This window comes from Mirounga leonina, unplaced genomic scaffold (assembly GCF_011800145.1).
Source record: "Mirounga leonina isolate KUSES-001 unplaced genomic scaffold, KU_Mleo_1.0 Mir_115, whole genome shotgun sequence".
In the NCBI taxonomy this organism is placed as follows: Eukaryota; Metazoa; Chordata; class Mammalia; order Carnivora; family Phocidae; genus Mirounga; species Mirounga leonina.
Window position 1 is genome coordinate 16,914,661 of NW_023270268.1, and position 20,024 is coordinate 16,934,684.

At 42.2% G+C, this 20,024-nt stretch overlaps 2 protein-coding genes across 5 annotated transcripts in view; one reads left to right on the forward strand and one right to left on the reverse strand.

The window, feature by feature from the left end:
* Positions 1-4,123: 4,123 nt before the first annotated feature.
* OXSM (3-oxoacyl-ACP synthase, mitochondrial) lies at positions 4,124-9,000 on the reverse strand. Its single transcript, XM_034993542.1, has 3 exons — positions 8,917-9,000; positions 7,242-8,350; positions 4,124-4,578 (listed from the first exon to the last, which is right to left on the reverse strand). The coding sequence occupies exons 2-3, from the start codon at positions 8,216-8,218 to the stop codon at positions 4,176-4,178; spliced, it is 1,380 nt and encodes a 459-aa protein (XP_034849433.1). The 5' UTR covers positions 8,219-8,350; positions 8,917-9,000; the 3' UTR covers positions 4,124-4,175.
* A 5,156-nt stretch (positions 9,001-14,156) lies between these two features.
* The window catches only part of NGLY1 (N-glycanase 1), a 57,321-nt gene continuing 51,453 nt past the window's right edge, over positions 14,157-20,024 (forward strand). For all 4 annotated transcript variants that reach the window (XM_034993554.1, XM_034993563.1, XM_034993572.1 and 1 more), the window contains exon 1: positions 14,157-14,320. In XM_034993554.1, coding sequence (XP_034849445.1) covers positions 14,190-14,320 — 131 coding nt within the window. In that variant the 5' untranslated portion in view covers positions 14,157-14,189. The remainder of the gene's footprint in view (positions 14,321-20,024) is intronic.

Genomic DNA, 20,024 nt, shown 5'->3' on the forward strand with positions numbered 1-20,024 from the left:
GTGTCTGTATTTCAAGGGCAATTTCACATTCTTGGCAATATGCCATTCCACCTGGGCACTAAGGTGGCATCTACTGAAGGGTCAGTGCGAGGGCTCATACAGAGCTATGGCATTAACTTCCTGATTGCCAGGAAGTATCAGTGCCTTACGAGCTGGGATATAGAAGGCAGTGAGAAATGTCTAAGGCCCTTGCAGGTGAACCCAAATGTCTTTCCACATATCCTGACCTCACAAGGGCTTATTCATGATCATCCATCTCTCACCTTCCCGCTGGTCCAAGCCATGGGGTTAATCCCTTTAGAATAGCCCAACTGTCAGTACAAAGGTTAATGGCCAGGGCTCATGAGTGATCACCAGCCAAACTGCTCTGAGTTCAACTCACTGGCTGCTGTAGTTCTTTCCTGTTACAAGGAGAACAGATTCTTACCGAACTTATGCAAATAACTATATGGACGTGAAAATAATAATACACATTAAGAGTTTCCAAATTCTGGAGGGATCAGGTAGGGAAGAAAAGAAAAATGTTTCAACTTTGTTCATAAAGGTATATGTTGGCAAATTGCTGATAGCTTAAGAAAAAAGAGAAAAAAGGTTTTCTTAAATCTGGAAAAACAAAACAAAAAAATCAACGTTTCCAATAAAAAGTCATAAAAATTATAGACATCATCAGTTTTTCCCTTAGAGTTCTATAAATTCTTATTAGTTCAGTAGTATGATCTTAGTTATCAGACACCTGTATTTGTCAGTCTTTTCCGTGAATCTCCTAGAAGATGAAGCACTTTTGCAGGAACACTTCTGCAAGGGCATCGGAGTACAACAATAACTGTCTGTAAATGACAAAAGACTTAAAAATAGCTATGGTTAAGCTCTGGTAAGAGTTCATTACAATGTGATTAACACGGAAATTTGGTTATTTCTGTGACACACATCCTCTTGATGACTCCTCCAATACTGAGCAAGGGGGTCTTCTGGCACAGCAAAGGGGATGGACCATGGGAGCAGGCCAATGACATGGGATCCATGAGTTGTATCCCATGTCATACCATCCAGAAGCAGCCAGCCTCAGAGAATGCTGGAACAGTCTTCTAAAGGCAAACCTTAATGAGTGGCTCAAAAGCAATATCCTGAATGTGGTGCCATCTTCAAGATGCAGTATATGCTAAAATCAAAGACTTCTGTATGGGGCCAAGTCCCCAGTAGGTAGAACACAAAGGGTGTGGGGAACAGGAGTGGCCCCACTTACCATCACTCCCAATGATTCAATCACAATGGTGAATTTTATACTTCCCATCCTTGCAACTCTGGGCTCTGCAGTGTTAGAATTCTGGTCTCCAAAGGGTATACATACTCTTGCCAGGAAACACAGAAAGTGTCTCACTGAACAACAAACTATAGTTACCACTAGGACACTTTGGACTCCTTGTGCCCAGAGCCCAGAAAGTCAACATACTGGCTGTGGTATTTGACCCTAATCAGCTGAAGAAGGTGGCGCTGCTTTACAAGGAGGACAGGGAGAGTATGTGTGGAATCTAAGTGGTGTACCTGGGTGCCTTCTGGTATTTCCTTGCCTCCTGATGCCAGTGGTCTAGACACAAACAGCAACTGCTGTCTGGAAAAGGTGTGGTATGATTGCCTAGGGCCCAGGCTGTCGGGAATGAAGGTTTGAGTCACACCACCAGGAGAGCCAGCAAGGCCTGCCAAGGTAACAGCTGAGTGCAAGGAGGAATTTAGGATGAATAGTGGATTATGGGGAGGATGAGGACCAGCGTGAACCTGAAACCTACCGCAGCATTAGGAGCTATATGTCCCACTAAGCTTCCTCTTCTGGGAGAAGTGGTTAAACAGTCTCTATGAGGCTGTTATGTTCACCTGTTATCCTCTGATGCTGGAATCTGAAGTCCACAGGGCAGGCAGCTGGGAAGGGAAGATGGATGTGAAGTTTCAGTAACAAGCTGGAACCCACCACCGTGGGAATGAACTGAAACCACTCAGGCCTTGCTGCGTCTGACGGCGGTGGTATGGGGCAAAGCTGGGGCCCTTCATGGAGCTAGACACATACCTGGTCCAGGAGTCAGGGAAATGGAAGGAAGATCCAACGGAAGGGAAAGCAGTTGCGGGTTCAGCCACTGCCTTGTCATCAAGGTGAGCCAGCAAAGCCCCAACATGTATCTGCTACAAAATGGCTGCTGCTTCACCCCCGACCCCCCAAATCTCCCACAAGAATCTCTTATGGCCAGCACTAACCAACAACATAAACAGAATTCTAGGAAATGTAGGTCAGCCTAGCCAAGTCGACACCTTACAAAACCATCCTAGCCTTGCCTTAAATGACCTCCCATTACTTTTATGTCCTTAACAAAACTTGTAAGGGTCCTTGTGACCTGACTTGCAGCAGATTTTTTGCTTTATCTCCTATTCCTCGCCACCACCACCCCCAATCTCAGGCTGTATGTATTTATGTTTAGTACAAATGTTCTAGCTTTTCTAACCTTTCTACACTATTCCTCAAGACTGCAATACTCCTCCTTCCTTTCCTCTCTTCCCCTTAACCTGGCTGAGACCTATGCACCCTTATGGGCTCAGCTTCTTTTAGGAAAACTTCCCCCTGACATATCACTTTATTATCAGTGGCCAGTACAAAACCAGGGCCATAGTTAGCACCCAACAAATTTTGGCTGAGGAAATTAATATGTGCCAGTGACAGTTAAAACAGATTATAACTGAATGAGCATGGCTGCAGTTTTAGTCATACAGGGGATAGAGTGCCATAGTCAAGGTCAGTAGGCAGACAATATATCCAGCCTATTAAAACGGGTGGAACACTATTCAGTTCTGCAGAAATATACATGCTCCATTTATCCACTTACTCACTCTATCCCTTTGCTATATAAACCCCATTTCAACACATACTTCTTGCCTTAGTCTGAGTCCCCCACAAAGCAGAGCCTAATGCAAGGAAGTTTGTTGGGGAGGTGATTCCCAGGAACAGGATAAAAGGAAAGGAGGAAAGGGTAGGGGGTAAAAGCCAATAAAGAAGGTTATTGAGCTGGTTAATGCCTTGAGCACTGAAGTTTTATCTGACCAGAAACCCCCTGAAGAACTTCAGAGAACATGAGCTATCCCTCTGAGAGGAGGCTGACACACTTAACCACTAACCCCATCCCTCACTGGTTTTGACTGCTGCTCGAGGGAACTTGTCCCTGTCCCCTTCCCAATACTCCCAGCCAGATGGGGATGAATGAGCTCTCAAAACATCTTCAGACAAAGCCCCAGGGTGGAAAATTAGCGGCACCATCAGCACTGGCAGGGGACATTAGAAGCAGACACAAAAATTATCTACCATAGCTGCAATAAAGGTGGGCTGAGGTGATGTGGCTTAAGTCACCAACAAGTTCCCAAGGACCTTTATCTCCATTAATTACTAGCTGCCACCATAAATAGAAAAAGAGTAAGAAACACCAAACCAATCTTACCTCCTTCTTTCAGAGAACTCACAACTTGGACGTTTAGGGAAATTCCACTGATCTACTGCATCTCTGTATAGATAATACGAAGAAAAGAGAGCTAGCTAGATAGAAGGAGTAAAGAGCTCATTGCTGGCTGACTGCTTTATTCAAAGAATGCTGATCACTGAGGCAAACTCCGTTATATTTGTATTCCTTCTCCTATGGGAATGGCATGCCTGGAGTTGTACAATGCAACAACCTTGCCTAGCACAGAGCAGCTACTCACCAAATGTTTGTGGAAGAGACAAGTGCAGGTGAAACATCAAAGAGCTGTGTGACCTAGAGTATTAGGAAAATAGAGATCAGTGGTTCTCATATGGGGACTATTTCACCAGCCAGAAAATACCTGGCAATGTCTAGAGACATTTTGGTTGTCACAACTAGAGAAGACCGTGCTTCTGGAATCTAATGGGTAAAGATGAGGATGCTGCCAAGCATCCTATAATATATAGGACAGCTCCCCTTACCCCAACAAAGAATTATCCTGTCCAAAATATCAATAGTGGCAGGGCTGAGAAACCCTGACACAGATAAAGGGTATATGGGTATTGATACAGAATGATATACAGATTGATCATATTGATATATTTATATAAACATTTTACTTCTCCACTTAATATAGTTCATAATATTTTTTAAATATCAATGTTTAATTACAAATGATTTGTCCTACATGCCAGCAATACAAAGTGTTGCATTAGTACCACCAAAACCAAAGGAATTGCTGAGTCCAATACGTCTTTTCTCAATTTTCCATTCCTGTGCCTTTAGTGCAACATAATTGAGATCAAATTCTGGTTCTGTACAATCCAGGTTTAAAGTAGGTGGTAGTTTTTGATAATAACAAGCCAGAGCAGTAAAAGCTGCCTCAACCGCCCCTGCAGCTCCCAACAGATGTCCCGTGGCTCCCTTAGTTGAAGAAACTGCAAGGGCAGGTGCATGGTCTTTGAAAAGATGTTTGATAGCTTTGTTTTCAGCAGCATCTCCCAATGGGGTGGAAGTAGCATGTGCGTTGACATAGGATATCTCTTCAGGTTGCACACCTGCATCTTTTACAGCTGCAGCCATACATCTAATAAAATACGGAAACAAATTTATCAGAACTAAGTTTAATTCGAACACAGGAGTCCTTATATGGCTTATGAGAAAGAAATAAACATATATGCTGGATGAAGAGACTCCTTTCCTCTAATAACAGAACCCCAACTTGGATTACCATAGGAGTTAGAATGCCACCTGCACAGGAATAATGAGTCACCCCAGTACCCTGGACTGATTCAACACCATGAGATAAATACACAGGCCTATAGGTTTTATAATCTCTAACAAAATGTATTTCCATTTATTTGAACTGATATTTTTCCCTGGGGAAAAACCATGTTGACTCAAGCCTAGAACAGTTTTTCTTCTAGGAATTTTTTATCAGTGGGGTGTGCATTGTGTGTGTGTGTGTGTGTGTGTAGTGATTCTAAATGTGGAGAAAAATTTTATAACCGTGTTTTAATTTTTTCTCACATTTAAATATAAAACTTGGCATACTTCCCAATAATCTAAAGATGTCTGCACCATTACTTTGGTGCTTCAAATAACCTTTCAAAATTCTATTTAGGCTTTAAGAATTCTAAATCAATGAAATACAACGCCAAGCCAAAAAACAAACAAATCCAAAAATAAAACACTGCTCTGGAAGAATCTCCGAAAACATCATGAATGTCAACACCTTCTGTTTTAGCTCCTGATCTCTGGGTTGCATATATGTCCTTAAGAGGCAGCTCAGGGTATAATCTGAAGTGTGATGAAGGGTTTCGCCTAAATATAACTAGTTCTTCATGTAGCTGGCTACTTTGTTTGACACTTCTAGCACCAGCAATTATTTACTAAAACTCAAAAGCATAATTCAGGGGCCAGTAAAGTATGGCCCTGGCCAGATGCCTGTTTTTACAAACACAGTTGACCCCTGAATAATATGGGTTTGAACTGTGTGGGTCCACTTACATGTGGATTTTTTACACTACTGTACTGTAAATGTATTTTCTCCTCCTTATGATTTTCTAAATAACATTTTCTTTTCTCTAGTTTACCTTTTGTAAGAAAACAGTATATAATACATGCACAAAATACGTGTACGTTGACTATGTTATCAGGAAGGCTTTTTGTCAACAATAGCCTATTAGTAGTTAAGTTTTGGAGGAGTCAAAAGTTATACATGGATTTTTGACTGCACGGTGGGCCAGTGCCCCTGACCCCTGCATTGTTCAAAGGTCAACTGTACTTTCACTGGAGTACATCCATTCATTTTGTATTGTCTATGGCTGCTTTCACACTAGAAGACAGATTTGAATAATTGTGACAGAGACCCTATGGCCCACAAAGCTGAAAATACTATTTGTCCCTTTACAGAAAAGGTTTGCCAACTCTTGGTCAAGTTAACTGGTTAAAACATAGTATGATCGGGCGCCTGGGTGGCTCGGTTGGTTAAGTGACTGCCTTGGCTCAGGTCATGATCTCAGGGTCCTGGGATCGAGTCCTGCATCGGGCTCCCTGCTCAGCAGGGAGCCTGCTTCTCCTTCTCCCTCTCCCTGCTATTCCACCTGCTTGTTCTCTCTCGCTCGCTCTCTGTCAAATAAATAAATAAGAATTATTTAGGGTCGCCTGGGTAGCTCAGTCGTTAAGCGTCTGCCTTCGGCTGAGGTTATGATCCCAGGGTCCTGGGATCAAGCCCTGTATCGGGCTCCCTGCTCAGTGGGAAGCCTGCTTCTCCCTCTCCCACACCCCCTGCTTGTATTCCCTCTCTCTCTGTCTCTCTCTCTGTCAAGTAAATAAATCTTTAAAAAAAAAAAAAAAAAAGAATTATTTAAAAAAAACAAAAAAACAAAAAACATAATATGATCTAAGCAAGCTAACCTATTAGCTAACACATTAACAGGGATTTTTTTTTTTTTTTTTTTTTAACTATCTCTTCTGCAATATCAACTTGCTTTTCAAATTGTGGTCCTCAGACCAGCAGCATCAGCATCATGGGAGCTTGTTAGAAAGGCAGAATCTCTAGCACCACCCCAGGCCTAGAGTCAGAATCCCTGGTTAGTGAAAAGTTAGAAAGTACTGTTTTAATAACAGCAGAACCCTGTTGAAATGGCAGAGAGACCAGACACAACTAGAAGGGTTGACTTTACTGTCTGAGTCTGATGAAGGGCCAAAGAGGAGGACTGTGGGAACGAGCACTCTGACAGTTGTTAAGCACAACTGGAAGTATGAAAAATTGGCAAAGACACACATGGCCCTCTTCACAACTTTACAGGCCTTAACTAAAATCCAATGTTTGTTAAGGATGTTCAAATGGTTTCAAATCTTTCAAACATGTTAAAGCAAAGAATTCAAAACCATTTTGTCTAGTCTAAAATGGAAAAACATCAAAGATACTGTACACCAAGGGCAGATACTACTATATTGGACTCCCCAATTTGAAAGTCTAATAAAATGTCTTATTTGAAGAAATATTTTAAATAGAACAAGTCTTGGGGCACCTGGGTGGCGCAGCTGGTTGAACGGCCTTTGGGTGAGTGGATCCTGGTTTCAGCTCAGGTTGTGATCTTGGGGTCCTGGGATCATGGGATTGGCGTGGACTCTGCTTGGGATTCTCTCTCCTCTCCCTCTGCTCCTCCCCCACACATGCTCTTTCTCTCTCTCTCTCTCAAATAGGTAAATAAATCTTTTAAAAACAAAACAAGTCTTTACCTTAAGGCACCTTCTCCTTCAGGGTCAGGCGCAGTTATGTGACCAGCATCACCTGAGAGTCCATAGCCCAAAACTTCTGCATAGATCCGGGCCCCTCGTTGAACAGCATGATCATATTCTTCCAGCACCAGCACAGCTGCACCTTCTCCCATTACAAAACCATCTCTCTTTGGATGAAATGGTCGACATGCCAACTTAGGATCAGGGTTTGTGCTCAGAGCACGGGCTCTGGAAAACCCAGCAAGAGATAAAGGACTAATGCAAGAATCTGTACCTCCAGCCACCATCACATCAGCATCACCACGGGCTATAAATCTAAAAGAGTCTCCCACAGCATGAGCTCCTGTGGTACAGGCTGTAGACACCGCATGATTGGGGCCCTTGAGTTTATATCGAATGCTGACCTGGCCTGCTGCCATATTGACCAGAATCTTAGGGACAAAGAATGGGCTGACTTTACTATAACCTTTTGTCTGAAACATCAAAGCAGTTTCAGAAACAACTTCAAGAGGAACCATTCCCATGCCAATTGCAACTCCGGTAGCCATTTGATCAGCTTCTGATTGAGGATGCCAGCCAGAATCTTTCATGGCTAACTCTGCAGCCCCAATGGCCATAATGGTGGGAGAAGACATGGACTTGATATCGGATTTGGACACAAAGTTTTGTTCATTGAACTGACCTTCATCACAACCTCTTGGCACATAAGCAGCAACACTGCAAGGGATATTCTTATACTCCTCACCGACCAGTGAAATAATTCCACTCTCTCCTCGGATAAGACGATCCCAGACCAGCTGAGTCCCAACACCCAGAGGAGTCACTAAGCCAATGCCTGTAATGACGACCCGCCTACAAAATTTGAACGTTGGCACAGTTCCGAAAAACCTTCTACTTCCTAATAATCGCTGGCATAATCTTGAATATAGATGAGTGCTTGTAATTTTTAATAAATTTTGCAAGCAGTTTGACAACATGGTTGAGATTCAGATGATCAGAAACACATTCCTGTAACAGATCACAACACGTTCAGGAGGTAATCACTGTCGTTTAAATAGCTGATAGGACTAAGAAACAATAGCCGAAAACTTTCAGGGGCTCGGTGTGAGCTGTCAACGAACACAGGGAAAATAACGTTAACATCACTTTAATTTATACTTATCGTCAAACCAACTGTTTGGAGTTCCCTTTTTAGACTGTAAGTACCCTCAGACATTCCAAGACAAAGAGGTGAAATGATGATTCATTCAATTCACCACAATAGAATTACACCATGAAAAATATAAAGGCACTCCCAGCTTTTTATGGACTGCAGAAAGCATCCTTTTTCAGGATTACTGAGGCCTCAGGCTAAGTGGTATTTCTGGTGCCAGTGACACAAAAGACACTTCAGGGCCTATTCTTTGAGGTAGGGGTAAGTGAACGTTATTGATCTTCAAAACGTGGAGCTAATTAGGGTTTTAACCCAGGGGCGGGGTTTGGGAGTGAGGGGGCGTGGCCAACTCCCACAGCGCCTCCCAAGCACCACACCCCCCCACGCCCCCCACCCCCGAAGAAAGCACGCCGAGAGGAAAAGAAACCAGGCCCAGGTCACCAGACTCCCCTTCTCCGATCCAACCCCCACCCGATCTGGCGGTGGAGAAGCGGAAGGAGAAGCGTAGCAAGCAGCTGATACCTTCACCAGGCCTCGGGCCGCCCGCGCAGCCGCCGTCTGCACACGCACGTCCGCTCATGCGCGCGCGCACGCACGCGTTACGTCTGAGCCGGGTGCGGCCGGTGGCCCTTCCTTCGCGTCACCTTGGTAGAGGTCAGACCGCGGGAGACGGTGAGGCTCAGGTTGCGCGGGAGGGAACGGCCCTCGTGCGACTTCAGTGACGATGATAATCAAGAACGTGCACAGGACGGAGGAGATAGTTTTTTTGCCCATCAGAAAAAGATTTGGGGGGGGAGGGGAGGGGGTAATGATGTCCTTATATTTCCATCTGCTGGGAGAAGGGACGCTGTCATATTCTACTGAAATCCTTGGGAAGAATTAAGGAAATTACTGTAGCCTTAAAGTTATTACTGTACCTCCCAAAGTTGTTTATAATAGTAAAGTAGAACTAACCAAAGTGCCCAACATCAGGAAATGGGTTATTTTGTAGTACAACTAAAGGCTGCGCAGCCATTTAAAATAATTTCGTAAGTGAATATTATGTGGAAAGAGGTCGAGACCATGTTAGGAGATACAGGTTACAAAATATATATACCTTGTAAAATACGTGTGTGTATACATTTATTTATTTACTTACTTACTTATTTTAAGATCTGTAGGGATGTACAATGATTGTGAAGTTCCCCCATTTTTGTCTAGTCTTATTTGGTGTCTTTTCTACAATAAACAAATATTGTTGGATCTGGGGCAGGGCTCAAAAATGCCATGCACAATGTCTAACAAAAATGGAAACAAAACAGAGATTGTAAACATTTATTTCTAAGTGTCTAAAAAATACAATAACTTCATTTGTTCAGAGTTATCTGTGAATCTATAAAGGGAAAAATATAACATGAAATAATAAAAAAAAAAAAAAGAACAGCAAGGTATTTATTTAGATGACCATCCGTTGCTCACATGCTCTCCCAGGTATGAGGTTTGTGTCCTTTTTCTTTTTTAGATAAAGGATTGGCGATGTAAACTGCATCTGATCCTCCCAGCCATATTTGTTTCTTTCTGGACAGTGTGTCTTGAAATGATTGTTTTGTTGTTGTTGTTGTTTTTAAGATTTTATTTATTTGACAGAGAGAGACAGAGAGGGAACACAAGCAGGGGGAGTGGGAGAGGGAGAAGCAGGCTTCCTGCGGAGCAGGGAGCCCCATGTGGGGCTGGATCCCAGGACTCTGGGATCATGACCTGAGCCAAAGGCAGACACTTAAGGACTGAGCCACCCAGGCGCCCCATGAAACAATTGTTTATGAGTGCTCTGCCTTCTTTCCCAGCTCTAGAGAAGAATTTTGGTCAAGCTTAGCTTTTCCTGGTTAGTACTGAATTTAAACGAGTTTGGAAATGTACTTTCCATAAAGTAGTTTAGGAAAGCACAGTATGACCTTGAGTCTTCCTTGATCCAAGGCCTATTCAGTCACTTCTTAGCATGACCTTCATTCATTAACTAGAGAGTTAATTTAAGAGGAATTAAACAAACATGTGGTTATAAAATAACTAAAACTTGTGAGAAATATCCAGCCTTGCTGTCCCTTTTCATTGTTTGCAATATGTTGAAATTACAGTGTGAAAAGACCTACAATATATTCTTTTGAACCCAAACTCCTATGAAACAGTTTTAATGTGGTGTTTTTTCTTTTGTAATATCACAAGATTACCTTGGATAAGAAGTGACAAATCAATTAAAATCTTGTAGAAAAGTAAAACCACCAAAAAGTCATTTCATTTTTATTTCTACCTCTGATCTCCTTTCCTTTGATTTGGAAAGGGGTAAGAATATCTATGATACTCCAATAGCCAAAAAATGATTTAGTACCGTATTCCTTGCTGGTGATGCTGATGCTGATTTAACCACGGCTGTAAACTCATGATTTCCATGAAAGCAGGGCCAATGCTTATCTACTTCACTGCTTCACAGTACCTAGCACAGTGCCAGGCTTGTAGTAGCCACTTCATAAATATTTGGTGAATGACTGAATTATGAAATGAATGAATAAACAGATATACTTCTATTGGTTAGTATATATACACTGCTTTGTGTGTTTTTTTACCAATGACTTTTTTTTCTTTTCACAGTAACTTTTTTATTTCATCAATTCAAGGGCTGCCTGTGTGTAAGTTATGATCATCAGTTCAGTCTTTCCTACTAGATTCAAAATCCCTTATGTCCTTCATCAGACTGCTTTGTACACAACAGGTGCTCAATAAATAATTGTTGGTTAATCACTTAATGCAATCACACAATAGTGAATCACCGTACCAGTTCCTAAAAGGCTTCACCCCTTCTCCTGTTACAGTCTTCACTGAGGTCAGTGTTTTCTTTTTTATGTCAAAACTGATCCTGGGGAAATTTAATGGGTTATTTCTTTTTTCTATTCCATTTAAGAATAGTGCCACCATGTGTCAACTCTAATGATGGTGTGCTTAATAAAGCTGGAATCCTAAAAAAAAATTATTTTGGAGGAAAAAAAATAAAACAACGGAAAGTTCAATGCTGATGTAAAACTAGAACAACCTTTAGTTGAAGCGATGTTAAAGTATAAAGAGATTAAGAGTAGCCTACTATCTTCAACTTTTCTAAAGGAACTAAAAAAATATTTTCAACTTAGTGGAAGAAGCAGACAGGGAAAAGAATGAGTCAAAGTCCCTTATAATAAGCCCTCTTAACAGCTGCATAAATGGTGATATCCAAGAGAGATGGTATTTACTCAAGAACTTCAACAGGAATATTGGTAAACAGTAATTTGGAATGATTTAAATTTCAGGTGATTTAAAATAACTTACTAAATTACCCTCAAAATGATGATTTCTATGATTTTTTAGACTTGTGCATTATTATCACAGTATTAACTCTATGGCATTGGTTTTCACACTGTGCTTGCATGCTCCCCACAAAGATGCCTGGTGGCCATTATCTCTGTCAAGAGACAGGCTAAGCTGATGGCATTCTGTCCCTCCTGCCTGCCCCCCCCCCCCCCACCGGCTTCAATTCTAGAGCATCTCCACGTTGGTGTTTTCTATATACTGGGTTTCTTCCTAAGAATTTATTTGAAAAAAAAAAAGTGTTGTTACTTTAAAAAAAAAGTCAAAATACTATATAGTGTATAATAACTTTAAGCTATTATAGGGATAAATAAATGTGAAAAAAGAAACTCAAATTAAGATGAATATAGTTTGTGGTTAGAGACAGCTAGCTATAATTCTAGGCCCCCTTCCCCACACCTTTCCATCCTTTAGAGTTGTGGGTAGTACATGTCCAGCTAGGGGCTACATTTCCCAGCCTTCCCTCTTTTATCTAGATGGGGCTTCATTTTCTCCAATTATATGGTAGAGAAAATGCTGTATGTCATTTTGGGCCCATGTGGTTAAGAAGCAGGTATGCCTTCTTTTTGCCCAACCACTTACTAAATGCAGAAGTCTCTGAGGCTCTATGGCAGGAGTTAGCCAACTACAGGCCAAATCCAGCAGGCTGCCTGTTTTTGTAAACAGTTTCATGGGAATGCAGCCATGTCCATTAATATCAGAGTACTGTCTACAGAACTACAAGTGCAGAAGCAGAATTAAAGAGTTGAAACAGAGACCCTATGGCCACAAAGCCTTAAACATTACAATCTGGCCCAACAAAAAAATGTTTTTTGACCTCTAGTCTACAGGATGGAAGGAGCCTGGGAGCCTGAGTCATTACATGGAGGAAAGTTGCCCATTGACTAATGACACCTGCTTTTTATTTATTTATCTAAGATTTTATTTATTCATCAGAGAGAGAAAGAGAGGTCACAAGCGGGGGAAGCTGCAGGCAGAGGGAGAAGCAGGCTCCCCGCTGAGCAAGGAGCCTGATACAGGACTCGATCCCAGGACCCCAGGATCATGACCTGAGTGGAAGGCAGACACTTAACTGACTGAGCCACCGGGTGTCTGTGACACCTGCTTTTTAAACTGTTATGTGAGCAAAAAAGAAATTTCTCTTGTGTTAAGTCACTGAAAATTTTAATTACAGCTGCTAGTAACATACTGTCAGTTAAACACACTAGTCTTGGAAGCTGGTCCAAAAACCTACATATTAAAAACTTTTCCCACATATCTAGCAGATGAATGGTAATTGAAGCAGATGGCATAGTTCAAGGTCTTGCTCTGAGATACTGAAAGAAAACTTCAAATTTAAGAAGCAAACAGAAGATTAAGTCATCAAGAACATTTAAATAAGCTACTTATGCAAATAACTTACCTTAAAAACATAAGGTCAAGAAAAATATTTGTTGAGGTTTGAAAGGTATGTCTGCAAAGAAGGAAGCCATTGGTAAAGTACACTTTCAAGGACATGGTGAGGCAGAGAATGGATTAAAGAAGTTAGGATTCATCTTCTAAAAGGAATAAAGGACATTAATGACATGATGGCTACCTGTGATACAAAGTCACAAAATAATACCTACCCTTACTATGTGAGATGCATATTTTTACTGCCACCCCCCCCCCCCCAATGTTATTCTATTCTGTCCTTACGGTATGTAGGTTTATGCTGGTCACTACACGGTAAATTGAGTCCACAACCCACTACTTTGCAACCTTTGGTTTGAAAACTACTTCTTTACAGAGACATCATACTATTTGAACTGGTACTTATGAAAAAGATTTTTCAATCATTCATCTAATTCTAAAAAGAATCTATACACCAGAAACCCAGCAGAGTATACAGACACCCGTTTGGTTGTAAACATTTGTTGCTCCTTCCTTCTGGGGTCTTTTCATCCACACGTATCTAGGAACACCTGGCAATTTGCGAAGAGGAAGCTATAAGATTGTTTTGTTTGGGGGAAAAGGGGTGGTTGTACTACGGGGTTTCCCCACCTTCGTGGCTGGATCAATCTAAGCCCACCCTAGGGCGTGGAAGGAGCGGATTTCTGGGACAAACGGGCCAGCATCTCCCTCCCCTCCTCGCTGAAGCCCCCGGGCCCTGACAACCAAGCACCCCGCCCCTTCTTTCTGATCGAAGCCCCGAGGCCCTGGCGACGAGGCCCCAGTCCCTCCAGGTCCAAACCCCCAACCTCCCGGAGCGCCCCCACCCAGCCCGCCTGGCTGGGGCCGCCCCCGCCCCTCCAGACCAGTCCCCCGCCCCTCCCCGCCACCCCCCCCACCTTCGGGGAGAGCGCCACGCCCCTCCCGGCTCGCCGCACCGGAGGCCGCGCGCTGTAGCGCCTGCTCAGTGCGGGACGCGGCGCGCGAGGGGCGGCGACGGCCGCGGGCGCTCAAGCATGGCGGCAGCGGCGCTGGGCAGTGCGTCGGGCTCCGCGTCCCCGGCCGTGGCCGAGCTGTGCCAGAACACCCCGGAGACCTTTCTGGAGGCCTCCAAGCTGTTGCTCACCTATGCGGACAACATCCTCAGGTGCGGGGCTGAGGAGTCGCACGGGGTGCCACCGCGGGCGGTGAGGGGGCGCCTGGTTGGCCTGGGTTTAGGGGCGCCCGGCTCGGGCCCCGAAGGGTGGCGAGGCCAGGAGGGACCGGCGCCTGAGCCTTGCCCCGGCTCAGAATCGGAGCCCACCGGCCAGGGACCTCGAGACCCGGCCGGGCCACTCCCTCCCGAGAAGAGTAAGTTTCTTTGCACTTGTGCCTTGGCACCTAATGTCGGGGTCCTCTAGGGTGAACTGGAGGTCGCGGGCATGGCGCACGCGGAGGGAGGTGAGAAGGCGTGCCCTAAACACTTGATTCCGGTCGCGTTAACTGTCTTAATGTCAGCACAGAAATGGTAACAGCGTCTCATTCCCTTTGCGTGGATTTTCCCGAACATAGTGCCTTAGTCGCAGGGTTATGAGAAGTTCGTCTATAAAAACCCCACCACTTCAGTAGTAGTATGCTTTAATGTCCACCCCCCCAACGTTTTGTGAATACCTTAATATTAAAGCATACTACTACTGAAGTGGTGGGGTTTTTACATTTTTATGGTCTTTTCCTGCCCACTTTTGTTGATTGAAATATTATTAACCATATTAAAGTTACAATTTTTCTCTTAATACCTGTATTCTGCTTTTCAACGTGACCGTTTAAATAAGAATTAGTGAAGATTACTTTGGCTGAGAGTAATTTGTTTCATTCTCTTGTGAGCAAAATACACTTGTAGATTCTTTTTTTTTTTTTTTTTAAAGATTTTATTTATTTGACAGAGAGAGACACAGCAAGAGAGGGAACACAAGCAGGGGGAGTGGGAGAGGGAGAAGCAGGCCTCCCGCAGAGCGAGGAGCCTGATGCGGGGCTCGATCCCAGGACCCTGGGATCATGACCTGAGCTGAAGGCAGTCGCTTAACCAACTGAGCCACCCAGGCGCCCTACACTTGTAGATTCTTAAGGGACCTTACAGGTTTGGGGAATTGGGAGGCAATTTGGATTATTCATTTTGAATTATTATCCACTTCAGTTCTTAGATCAAATCATGTAGTGGCTTGTGTGGGGGAGGGAAATGGAACCTAGGTTAAAGGAGCTCCGGGTGCCAGGTACTTGAGTGGGGTTATCTCATTTATCAGGTCACCATGATTACTATCTAGGTTCTTTCTCCCACCTCACCCCCTGATGCACTTGTTCTTCTAAGTGGCGGGTATATTGGCATGAAGTCTAAAAGGAAATTCTTAGTTTCAAGGTTATAGATTTGATGTGACCCAATTTTAGAGACACTAGTTACAAGTGTGGTGTTTTAACCCATGGCATTTCATTGTTCATGGCAATATATTGTTCATAGAGGTAACATTAAGGATTCTAAAAGTAAATTGAAGGAAAAATGAACCTTTATTATCCACCAAATGCTATAAGGGATGTGCAGCATGTGCCGTGTACACAGCTACACAATTGTGACCTATGTGGAGACTGCCTTTCTCCTCTGTGACATCTTCTCAACTCACCTCTACCCTGTGAGGTCTAACAGCTCTTCAAAGCACAGGGATGCCAATGGACTCTGCGTGAATGAACTCATAAGCTGAGTCCTCCAGATCTTATGACCTGAGACCTCCAACCTGGAAAGCCACCAAACTATTTAAACCCCATTATTCAGAAAAGGGAAGTGGCCTTGTAATAGGATTCACTTCTGCTTTTAATCTAGTGAAACCCAAAATCTAAGATCAAGGTGTTTTGAGGAAGGAAAACCTTTGCATGCAAATAATGACTTGGCATCAGAATCACCATTATGAATATTTATCAAACTCATAGAAGAAACCTTGCTTTCAGTTCATGTTACAGTCTTTCCTATGGCTTATGTTTCTGATCTTGAAAAGTTTTTATCTAAAAAGGGAATTAGGAGTCTGGAACTCATAATTGAAGATGATATGAAAAACTACCCTTGTTTAGTTAAGTACAAGTATACCTTGTTTTATTGCTCTTCACTTTATTGTGCTTTGCAAATACTGGTTTTTGGTTTTTTGGGGGTTTTTTTTACAAATTGAAGGTTTGTGGTGTTGAGCGAGTCTGTTGGTGCCATTTTTCCCAACAGCTCTCTTTGTATCTGTGTGTCACATTTTGGTAATTCTTGTAATATTCAAACTTTTTCATTATTGTATTTGTTATGGTGATCCGTGATCAGTGAGCTCTTTCATTTAATTGAAATAGAGTTGACACACAATGTTACATTAGTTTCAGTAGTACAACATAGTGATTCCACAAGTCTGTACATTATACTGTGCTCACAAGTGTAGTTACCATCAGTCATATACAGTTCTATTATAATACCATTAACTATATTCCCTATATGTATCTTTTATCTCCATGACATTTTTTTTTTTTTTTGGTAAGCTCAGTGCCCAATGTGGGGCTTGAACTTATGACCCCGAGATGAAGAGTCACATGCTCTACTGACTGAGCCAGCCAGGCACCCCCGTGCCCCAGTGACTTATTCCATAACTGGAAGCCTGTATCTCCCACTCCCCTTCACCTATTTTGCCCATCCCGCACTCCCCCCTCCGCCCCCACAGCCATCATTTGTACTCTGTATTTATGTGTTTGATTCTGTTTTTTGTTTTTTTATCCACATATAAGTGAAATCATATGATATTTGTCTTTCTCTGTTTGACTTCTCTTGTCATAATGCCACCTAGATCCATCCATGTTGTTACAGATGACAAGATCTCATTCTTTTTTTATGGCTGAGTAATATTCCATTGTATATATATACTCCATCTTCTTTATCCTGTGATCAGTTATTTTTGATGTTAATATTGTTTTGGGATGCACCAACTGCACCCACATAAGATGGCAAACTTAATCTATAAATGCTGTGTGTGTTCTCACTGCTCCACCCATTGGCCCTTCTCCTGTCCCTCTCTTTCCTTAGGCCTCCTGGTGTCCTGACACACAATAATAATTTAAATTAGGCCAATCAATAACCCTGCAGTGGCCTAAGTGTTAAAGTGAAAGGAAGGGGTGCACATCTCTCACTGTAAGTCCAAAACTAGAAGTGATTCAGCTTAGTGAGGAGGGCACGTCAAAATCCATGATAGCCCAAAAGCTAGGCCTGTTGTACCAAACAGCCAAGTTGCAAATGCAAAAGAGAAGTTCTTGAAGGAGATTAAAAGTGCTACTCCAGTGAACACACAAATGATGAGCCTTATTGCTACTAATGGAAGAAGTTTTAGTGGTCTAGATAGAGGATGAAGCCAGCCACAACATTCTCCTAAAAACCAAAGCCTAATCCCGAGCAAGGCCTTAACCTCTTCAGTTCTCTGAAGGTTGAGAGAGGTGACGAAGTTGAAGAAGAAAAGTTGCAAGCTAGCAGAGGTTGGTTCATGAGGTTTAAGGAAAGAAGCTGTCTCCATAACACAAAAGAGCAGGGTGAAGTAGCAAGTGCTGCTGAGAAGCTGCAAGTTATCCAGAAGACCTAGCTCAGATGATTCATGAAGGTGGCTACACTACAACAGGTTTTCAGTGTAGACCAAATAGCCTTCGATTGGAAGAAGATGCCATCAAAGATTTCATAGCTAGAGAGGAGAAGTCAATGTCTGGCTTCAAAGGACAGGCTGACTTTTATGTTAGGGATTAATACAGCAGGTGACTTTAAGTTGAGGTCAGTGCTTATTAACCATGCTGAAAATCCTAGGGCCCTTAAGAATTATGCCAAATCTACTTGGCCTATACTCTATAAATGGAAGAAACAAAGCCTGGGTGATAGCACATCATCCATCATTGACAATGCACCTGGTCACCTAAGAGCTCTGATGGAAATGTACAATGATATAATGTTGTTTTCATGCCTGCTAACACAGCATCCATTCTGCAGCCCATGGATCAAGGAGTCATTTGGACTTTGAAGTCTTTTATTTTAACATTTACATTTTGCAGAGCTATAGCTGCCATAGATAATAATTCCTCTGATGGACCTGGGCAAAGTAGGTTGAAACCTTTTGGAAAGGATTCACCATTCTAGATGCCATTAACATTTGTGATTCATGGAAGGAGGTCAAAACATCAACATTAATAGGAGTTTGGAAGAAATTGATTCCAATCCTCATGGATGACTTTGGGGGATTCAAAACTTCAGTGGAGGAGGGAACTGCAGATATGGTGGAGATAGCAAGAGAACTCAAATTAGAAGTGGAGCCTACAGATACAGCTAAATTGCGGCAATCTCATGATAAAACTTTCATGGATGAGGACTTGCTTTTTATGGATTAGCAAAGGAGGTGGTTTCTTGAGATGGAATCTACTCCTGGTGATGATGCTGTGAAGATTGTTGAAATCACAACAAAGAATTTAGAATATAACAAACTTTGTTGCTAAAGCAGCAGCAGGGTTTGAGGGGATTGCGTCCAATTTTGAAAGATGTTCTATCAAACAGCATTGCATGCTACAGAGAAATTGTTCATGAAAGGAAGGGTCAATTGATGTGGCAGATTTTACTGTCTTGTTTTAAGAAATTGCCACACCCACCCCAACCTTTAGCAACCATCAATATTGAGGCAAACCCTCCACCAGCAAAAAGATTACAACTCGAGGCACCTGGGTGGCTCAGTTGTTAAGGGTCTGCCTTCGGCTCAGGTCATGATTCCAGGGTCCTGGGATCAAGCCCCGCATCGGGCTCCCTGCTCCGTGGGAAGCCTGCTTCTCCCTCTCCCACTCCCCCTGCTTGTGTTCCCTCTCTCACTGTGTCTCTCTCTGTCAAACAAATAAAATCTTTAAAAAAAAAAATACAACTCACTGAAAATTCATATGGTAGTTAGCATTTTTTAGCATTAAAGTATGTTTAATTAAGGTATGTGTACAATTTTTTAAGACATAATGCTATTAAAGACTTAATAGACTACAGTATAGTATAAACATAACTTATATGCAGTGGGAAATTTTAAAAATTCATTTGACTTGCTTTACTGTAATTTTCACTTTATTACAGTGGTCTAAACCCTAACCTATAATATCTCAGAGTTGTGCATATAATAGTAGTAGTCCCTGCTCTTATATTAGAATTAAAACTCCTTTAGGCTTCAGGAAGTTAGAAAACACGCTTTATTACACTTCTAAGTCCAGTGAGTTGTTAACCTCTTAACAGAAAAGCCCCGATCTCTTCTTGATCTCTAGCTACACTATCTTACAAATCTGTTGAACTAACTTATTTAAGAGTAGAAAAAAACCAAGGTTTCTGTTCCTTTTGCTGTTTTGGGAAATCAATCAGTGTTAGAGATAAGGGACTGTGTAAGGGATGTTGTCTTGATATATCTTGTTCCTGCCTCAGGGTTTGACATAGTATTTTATGAAATGAATGCTGAAATGAGAATTTCATTAGTAGGTTTTGTTTTGTTTTTAACAGCAATGCTTGTCACTGCACTCAAGTGAAGATAATACCTTTGATTACATTTCAAATTTCTCCTTCAGGTGATGTTTACCTATTCCCCAACTAAGAGTTATAAAGCCAATGAAATTATAGAATAAAACATAAGCTAATTTGCATGCACAATATGCTATGGGTTTGAACTTTTTACTTTTTTTTTAGTTCACTGACTTTTAGATAAAGATGAGCTGTCCTCAATAATATCTACTTTGCAAAGTTTATAATAGTTTGACTAGCATTCCACATGTGTTCCTTAGATAATTAGCTCCTTTAATTCTTTAAAAAATATGTT

What these genes read in the sequence shown, in the direction of transcription:
- OXSM (XM_034993542.1), bottom strand. Translation starts at nt 8,218, where the DNA reads ATGTTGTCAAACTGCTTGCAAAATTTATTAAAAATTACAAGCACTCAT. An exon ending in GAAGGAGAAGGTGCCTTAAG is followed by an intron (nt 4,579 to 7,241) that starts GTAAAGACTTGT and finishes GTATTTTATTAG; the next exon opens with ATGTATGGCTGCAGCTGTAA.